The sequence below is a fragment of the Aotus nancymaae genome, unplaced genomic scaffold, assembly GCF_030222135.1.
Source record: "Aotus nancymaae isolate 86718 unplaced genomic scaffold, 86718_ANA_hifiasm-v0.15.2.pri h1tg000015l_1, whole genome shotgun sequence".
NCBI classification, from domain to species: Eukaryota; Metazoa; Chordata; class Mammalia; order Primates; family Aotidae; genus Aotus; species Aotus nancymaae.
In genome coordinates, this window is record NW_026988427.1 from 3492118 (window position 1) to 3500382 (window position 8265).

At 52.4% G+C, this 8265-nt stretch overlaps 1 protein-coding gene across 1 annotated transcript in view; it reads right to left on the reverse strand.

The window, feature by feature from the left end:
* The window catches only part of STK10 (serine/threonine kinase 10), a 149131-nt gene extending 141699 nt beyond the window's left edge, over nucleotides 1–7432 (reverse strand). The window contains exon 1 of the mRNA XM_064376557.1: nucleotides 7155–7432. Coding sequence (XP_064232627.1) covers nucleotides 7155–7310 — 156 coding nt within the window. The 5' untranslated portion in view covers nucleotides 7311–7432. The remainder of the gene's footprint in view (nucleotides 1–7154) is intronic.
* Between the last annotated feature and the right edge of the window lie 833 nt (nucleotides 7433–8265).

Consider the following 8265-nt stretch of genomic DNA (forward strand, 5'->3'; position numbering starts at 1 on the left):
CTGAGCCATCCCAGAAAGTATGTGTGAAACATTTAGAACAATACAGTTTAGAAATGAAAGATACCATAAAACACTATAGTTACATAGATTACAACCAAGCAGGAAAAAAAATTTTCACCATAACATCAAAAGTCTAGAAGGAAATACATCAAAATGTCAACAGACATTCATAGAACCTAGAGCAATATTTTTCTTTTTAATTGCTGTTTGTTTGGTAAACTCTCAATTTTGCAAAATAATAAATTTTTTAAAGGTTTAAAAAGGCCAGGCTTGGTGGCTCATCCCAGTAATCCCAGCACTTTGAGAGGCCAAAGAGGGCAGATCACAAGGTCAAGAGTTCGAGACCAGCCTGGCCAACATGGTGAAATCCCGTCTCTACTGAAAATACAAAAATTAGCTGGGCATGGTGGTGCGCACCTGTAATCCCAAGCTACTTAGGAGGCTGAGGCAGGAGAATTGCTTGAACCCGGTAGGCGGAGGTTGTAGCGAGCTGAGACTGCCTCCCTGTACTCTAGCCTGGGTGACAGAGCAAGACTCCATCTTGAAAAAAAAAAAGTTTGAAAACAACAAAAAATCAAAACCAAAGCAATTTTCTATTTTTTGTTTGTTTGTTTTGAGACAGGGTCTCAGGGTCTCATTCTGTTTCCTAGGCTGGAGTGCAGTGGCAGGATCTCAGCTCACTGCAACTGCTGCCACCTAGGCTCAAGTGATCCTCCCACCTCAGCTTCCTGAGTAGCTGGGACCACAGGCCCATGCCACCACGCCCAGCTAATTTTTTTTATTATTATTTTGTTTTGAGATGGAGTTTCACTCTTTAGCCCAGGCTGGAGTGCAGCAGGGCTATAACAGCTCACTGCAATCTCCCCCTTCCAGTTTCAAGTGATTCTCCTGCCTCAGCTTCCTGAGTAGCTGGGATTACAGGTGCCCACCACCATGCCCGGCTAATTTTTGTACTTTTTTTTTTTTTTTTTTTTTTTTTTGAGACGGAGTTTCACTCATTACCCAGGCTGGAGTGCAATGGCGCGATCTCGGCTCACTGCAACCTCCGCCTCCTGGGTTCAGGCAATTCTCCTGCCTCAGCCTCCTGAGTAGCTGGGATTACAGGCATGCACCACTGTGCCCAGCTAATTTTTTGTATTTTTAGTAGAGATGGGGTTTCACCATGTTGACCAGGATGGTCTCGATCTCTTGACCTCATGATCCACCCGCCTCGGCCTCCCAAAGTGCTGGGATTACAGGCTTGAGCCACCGCGCCCGGCCCAATTTTTGTATTTTTAGTAGAGACTCGGTTTCACCATATTGGCCAGGCTGGTCTCAAACTCCTGACCTCATGATCTGCCTGCCTCGGACTCCCAAAGTGCTGGGATTACAGGTGTGAGCCACCGCGCCTGGCCAATTCTTTGCATTTTTGGTGGAGATGGAGTTTCACCATGTTGCTCAGGCTGGCAAAGCAATTTTTAAGAAGGATACTAGGCTCAGTAGCTCATACCTGTAACCCCAGCACTTTGGAAGGCTGAGGCAGGAGGATCACTTGAGTGTAGGAGTTCAAGACCAACCTGGACAATATAGCGAGACCCAATCTCTACAAAAATTAAAATTAAGGGCCAGGCGCGGTGGCTCACGCCTGTAATCCCAGCACTTTGGGAGGCCGAGGCGGGTGGATCACGAGGTCAACAGATCGAGACCATCCTGGTCAACATGGTGAAACCCTGTCTCTACTAAAAATACAAAAAATTAGCTGGGCATGGTGGCGCGTGCCTGTAATCCCAGCTACTCAGGAGGCTGAGGCAGGAGAATTGCCTGAACCCAGGGGGCGGAGGTTGCGGTGAGCCGAGATCGCGCCATTGCACTCCAGCCTGGGTAACAAGAGCAAAACTCTGTCTCAAGGAAAAAAAAAAATTAAAATTAGTCAGGTGTGGTGGCGTGTGTCCATAGTCACAGCTACTCTGGAGGCTGAGGCAGGAGGATCCCCTGAGCCCAGGAGTTTGAGGCCACAGTGAGCAATGATGGTGCCACTGCACTCCAGTCTGTGTGACGGAGTAAGACACTGCCTCTAAAAACAAACAAAAAGAAGCAGAAAAATCATCTCGGCCTGCTAACCCAACTCCTTTCATTTCTCACGTTCCCTGTCCACACTGGGTGCATGAGAACCTGTGCTGCCTGCTGCTGTAACAGCAAGCACACCCCATGAAAGTCAGCTTTTCCCACTCAACCTATCACCTTTTCCCCTTTCTACCTTCTCTTCAAAATGAAGATTATTTTCAGTGATAAGAATTTTAAAACCAAATAGCTTGTAAACTACTTTTTTTTTTTTTTTTTTGAGACAGAGTCTCTCTCTGTTGTGCAGGCTGGAGTGCCAGTGGCACAATCTTGGCTCTCTGCAACCTCTGCCTCCCAGGTTCAAGCAATTCTCCTGCCTCAGCCCCCCGAGTAGCTGGGATTACAGGCTTACAGGCATGTGCCACCATGCCCGGCTAATTTTTTTTTTTTTTTTTGAGACGGAGTTTCGCTTTTGTTACCCAGGCTGGAGTGTGCAATGGCGCGATCTCGGCTCACCACAACCTCCGCCTCCTGGGTTCAGGCAATTCTCCTGCCTCAGTCTCCTGAGTAGCTGGGATTACAGGCACACGCCACCATGCCCAGCTAATTTTTTGTATTTTTAGTAGAGACGGGGTTTCACCATGTTGACCAGGATGGTCTCGATCTCTTGACTTCGTGATCCACCCGCCTCGGCCTCCCAAAGTGCTGAGATTACAGGCGTGAGCCACCATGCTCAGCCCATGTTTTGTATTTTTAATAGAGATGGGGTTTCACCATATTGGCCGGGCTGGTCTTGAACTTCTGACTTCATGATCCGCCCACCTCAGCCTCCCAAAGTGCTGGGATTACAGGCTAGGATTACCACACCTGCACCCAGCCCAGTTTGTATTCTAGTAATGAACTAAGAATGGTTTTCTTTTGAAACCAATTTGTAATCACAAAGGGATTGGGTTAGAATGAGCTTGACGTTGCACAAAATCAATCCTATCCTCCTACCTTTCTCCTGAGGCAGATAGATAAAGACTTATCAGGGAGAGGAGGAAAAAAGAGGCTTGATATCTTGGAGACTGCTAATGTGAAGACTCATCAGGAAATCTGGAATCTTAGAGTCCTCCCCAATAGTGTTGACAAATTCAAATTTCCAAGGCCAGGAAAGACCTCAGGAAGCCTTCATCACTTGGGCTGTCAGAAGAAAAACAGAACTGCTGGCGGTCCCTCCTCAGCTCCCTGCCAACTGCTTTCTCAGGTGCTGTGTCAAAACGGAATCTCTGGTTCCAGCCACAAAACCAAGATGGAATGTATGTTTGGTTTGGGTTACTTCAGTGACCAGGCCAGGGAACAACCAAACCACATGGGCAGGAGTCATGGTCCTTGATTAGAGGGGTCTTTAGTAAAAGCAATACCTGCTTCGACTTCAGCCAGGAGGGGTGAGTCAACAGCACCTCTCCAGAGTAGACAGCCTGGGTGACAGTGATCTCTGATCCAGGATGGGTCTTCCTTAGCTGGTGACTAAGGAAAAAGTGTTCAACTAAGGCCCAGAGCCCTGGATGCTAGTCCCTTCTCTTCTCTGGGCACCAAGGCATATGGGGTTGGCTTAGGTCAGAGGGGCACATGCTAAGGCCAAGTAGGTAATAGAATAGATTGCTCAGGTCTATCAGCCATCACATAGCTCTCTTGGTCTGGCTCTCTCTTAATTAAGAGAAAATCGTGGATTCAGAGAGGTAGGGGGAGAGGGCTGTGGTGGAGCCAGCTCACAACTTTGAGAATTAAAGTCATCTTTTTGTTGCGGTTGTTGTTTTTGAGATGGAGTCTCCCTCTGTCACCCAGGCTCAAGTGCAGTGGTGTGATCTTATCACTGCAATCTCTGCCTCACGGGTTCAAGCAATTCTCCTGCCTCAGCCTCCCAAGTAGCTGGGATTACAGGCATGCACCACCACGCCCAGCTAATTTTTTATTTTTGCATTTTTAGTAGAGTTGGGGTTTTGCCATGTTGCCCCAGCTGGTTTCAAACTCCTAACCTCAAGTGATCCACCCACCTCGGCCTCCTGAAGTGCTGGGATTACAGGGGTGAGCCACGGCGCCTGGCCCTGGAGTCACTTTTTAAAAAACACTTTCCACATGCTTTGGAGAACCAAGAGGAGACAGTAATGCTTGGGAACTGTATGAGTTCCTTTGTATGAAACTTTCAGAGTAACAGGGGAGTCTTACGGGGCTAAAGCAGGCGGAAACACAACCGAAAATGACAAGGGGAAATCTTACCAGCATAAAAGCAAAGTTCTGCATTTAAGTTTAAAGGAAAATGAACCCTATGAAGCCAAGATACATTGCAGGGAAGGGGACAAGAAGGCAATTGAAAGAAACAAAATTCATTTCCCTAATGAAGAAACAAAAAAGAAAAAAAACACTGAGAGCAGGCCGGGCGCAGTGGCTCACGCCTGTAATCCTAGCACTTTGGGAGGCCGAGGTGGGTGGATCACCTGAGGTCAGGAGTTCAAGACCAGCCTGGTCATCATGGTGAAACCCCATCTTAAAAAAAAAAAAAAAAAAAAAAAAACATTGAGAGCGAACAGCATACACTATAAATACCAACTGAACATTCTGGAGAAAGTGGGTCCTGTGGTGAGCTGACCAAAGATCCAGCTGCCTTCATGGCAGTCAGAGCACAGCTGCAGGGGCAGGCTCTGTCTAAGTCAGGCAAGGCCACTGACACTGTCCAGGGACAGATACAAGGCTGAGGACCATTCTCTGGTGCCACTAGCAGGAAGATGCAGCTCTGAGAAGAGTAAAGAAAAGGTGTGCTGAGGAGAGGGTGAGCTGGCTGCCCTCAAATATGCACAAGGCCCTCAGGCGCAGGAGGACAGCAAATCGGGGCAGTCCAAAAACACTGTCTCTCTTCACAAGACCTCTCCCCACCCCGTAACAGGAAGTGTGGGCTCAGACGGAAGATGGTAAGGTAACAAAAGAGGCACCGGACCAAGCACGGTGGCTCACGTCTGTAATCCTAGCACTTTGGAAGCCCAAGGCAGGTAGATGATCACTTGAGGTCAGGAGTTCGAGATCTGCTTGGACAACATGGTGAAACCTTGTCTCTACTAAAAATACAAAAATTAGCCAGGCGTGGTGGCTGAGGTAGGAGAATCACTTGAATCTGGGAAGTGGAGGCTGTAGTGAGCTGAGATCAAACCACTGCCCTCCAGCTTGCTTGCCAGAGTGAGACTCCGTCTCAAAAAAAGAAAAGAGGCACCAGGTGGGCCTGGTTGGTCTCAAAATTGCCACCACTCCAGGTCAGGCGCCGTGATTCACGCTTGTAATCCCAACACTTTGGGAGGCGGACAGGCTGACCTCAAGAGCTAAGGAGTTCATGACCAGCCTGGGCAACATGGCCAAACCCCAACTCTACAAAAAACACAAAGTGTAGCCAGGCAGTCCTAGCTACTCAGGAGGCCGAGGCATGAGAATCACTTGAGCTCAGGAGGCAGAGGTTGCAGTGAGCCAAGATCGCGCCACTCTACTCCAGACTGGGCAACAGAGGAAAACCCTGTCTCAAAAAAAGAAAAGAAAAGAAAAGAAAAAGAAAAACATTGCCACCACTCCAAGTCTCTAGGGCAGTACATCTCAAACCTATTTGCTTAGGAATCACCTGGGATCTTATTAAAATGTAGACTCTAATTCAGTAGGTCTGAGCTGGGCCTGAGATTGTTCACTTCTATTGTGTGTGTGTGTGTGTGTGTGTGTGTGTGTGTGTGAGAGAGAGAGAGACCGAGTTTTGCTCTTGTCGCCCAGGCTGGAGTGCAGTGGTGCGATCTCGGCTCACTGCAACCTCTGCCTTCAGAGTTCCAGCAATTCTCCTGCCTCAGACTCCGGAGTAGCTACGACTACAGGCATGAACCACCACACCGGGCTAATTTTTTTGTATTTTCAGTAGAGACGGAGTTTCACCATGTTGGTCAAGATGTTCTCCATTTCCTGACCTTGTGATCTGCCCAACTTGGCCTCCCAAAGTGCTGAGGTTACAGGCGTGAGCCACCGCTCCCAGCTGAGATTTTTCACTTCTCACAAGCTCCCAAATGATGCTATCATTTGTCATCTAGGAATAATTTTGGTAACTAGACGATAGACCATTTTCAAGTCAGAAGAGAAGCCTTCTCTGTGGTCCAGCCTCCTAGAAGGGCAATCCTGGGGTCAGAGTGGCCCACAAGCTACAGGAGCCCCAAGGAGGAGGATGGTGGCTTAGGAGAGAGGTGCTCTCCTGGAGATATACACAAATTTAACAAGTGGGAGTCTCCCAGTAAAAGTTTTCTTAGGGGAAAGGAGGGAATCAAGCTGTAGGTGTTGGCTCCCTAAAACAATTCAGCACCTCAGAATTAGCTCCCAATAACAGAAACCAACGTCCTCTTGTCTCACTTCTCTAGATTCAATCAGCTCTGCCCCATCCACTCCACAAAAGCACTCTGCCCCGTCTTCCTCTAAGGGAGAGGTGACTGCAGGCTGGGAGACTCCCCAGCGGTGACTCAGACCGACGGAATCAAATCTGTTCCCCGCGGCTCGGCATTCACCAGACCCGGACCTCCCCCTCTGCCCGGCCCCACCTCTCACTCCAGAGGCCATCCCACCCCTCTCCCCAGTCTCTGGCTCATCTTCAGATGTGTCCCCAACTCCCAATCCTTCCAAGCGCAGCCGAGTTTCTCGGTCCCCGTCGCCTCGATATTCCCACAGCATCTGTGTGGTCTCTCTTTTTAAAAAGTGTGCCCCGTATCACAGTTTTACGGAAGGTCCTCGGAAGGTGCCTCGAGTGGCCCTCTCGGATGCTGAGGTCCTGTCAGCGCCCCTTTGTCTCCCCGTGCGGCGCCGAGCGCGGTGCGGGACGCACAGGAAGTGCTCTGAAACAAGGCTGGGGCGGGGGCGGCAGCCGTGCCCGGAGGGGGCGCCCAGAACACAGGGACTCGGCCGGGTCGGGTGCTGTTCCCCCCAAAGAACAAGAGTCACTGGGACGGGAGCCAGGAACCCCGAGTTCAGCCCTCAGAACCAGAGTCAGGCTGGCGGGGGCCGGGCTGGCGCCCCTTCCTTCCGGAGCTCCTCGACGCGCGCCCGGCCACCCACCTCCGCGCCCTCACCTTGTAAACCTTGCCGAAGGCGCCGTCGCCCAGCTCGCCCACAATCTCCCACACCTCGTTGGGGTCCAGGTCGCGGCGGACATGCTCGTATTCGCGGGACTTTCTCTTTTCGAAGGTAGACAGGCGCAGGATGCGGCGGAAATTGGCGAAAGCCATGGCCAGGGGCGCGGTGGCGCCGGCTCAGGCTCAGGCTCAGGCTCTGGCTGTGGCTGTGGCTCTGGCGGCCGCGAGGAGAAGGAGGAGGAGGAGTTGGAGGACGCCGCGGCTCTAGGGGGTTCTCCCCAGATCCGCCCTTCCCCGCAGCCCGACCTCGATCAAGTGCGCTTCGGGCAGCGCCGCGCCGGGAGCACCCGGAACCGCGCAGGCGGCCGCGTCCCCGCCCCCGCCCTGTCCGGTCCCCGGGGCCGCCTCCCTCGTGCCGGCCCCGCAGCCCCCGCCGGCCCTGCCCGCGAGAGCCCTGGACCCGTTCCGGGGGACCGTCCCCGCGCCCGCCCACCGGCCGGGCTCCACCTGCTGCTCCCCGGCAGCGCCCCGAGACCCCCTAATTGGCTGCGGGTGCTCCCCGGCTCCGCCCGTCGCCGCAGGGCACTCTGGAAACTGTAGTCCCCGCACACCCGGCGCCGCGAGCCGCGGGCCGGGCTTTGGAGAAGCTTCGGGGTTCGCTGGGTGCGACCGCTCGAGGTCTCAGGAGACCTCCCGCCACGCCGCGTGACTCCCAAAACTTTTGTGGGAGCGAGCGGGACGGCGACTTGGCATTTCTCGAGCGCCCACGGATCGCTGTCAGCGACCAGAAGGTAAACTGCACTCGTTCATTTAATCCTCCCGCAGCTGTCCCACGAGGCTGCCCTCGCCCCCACTTTTCCGATGGGGACGCCGGCGGGCGAGGGCACTCGCCCGGGCCTCACACCCCGGCTTCCCGTCCGCTGCGGGTTCCTCGGCGCGGTGCTGCCTCCTAGTGTGCGATGGGGAGCGCCGAGGCAGCCGCCGCCAGTCCCTGCAGGGCCGGCTTTCCAGGAGCTCCCCTCCGCGATCCGCAAACCTGCCAGGATTAGAGGACTGGGAGAAAGAGCTCCTTTGGCACTAATTTATCTTTACTTCATGATGGGTTTGC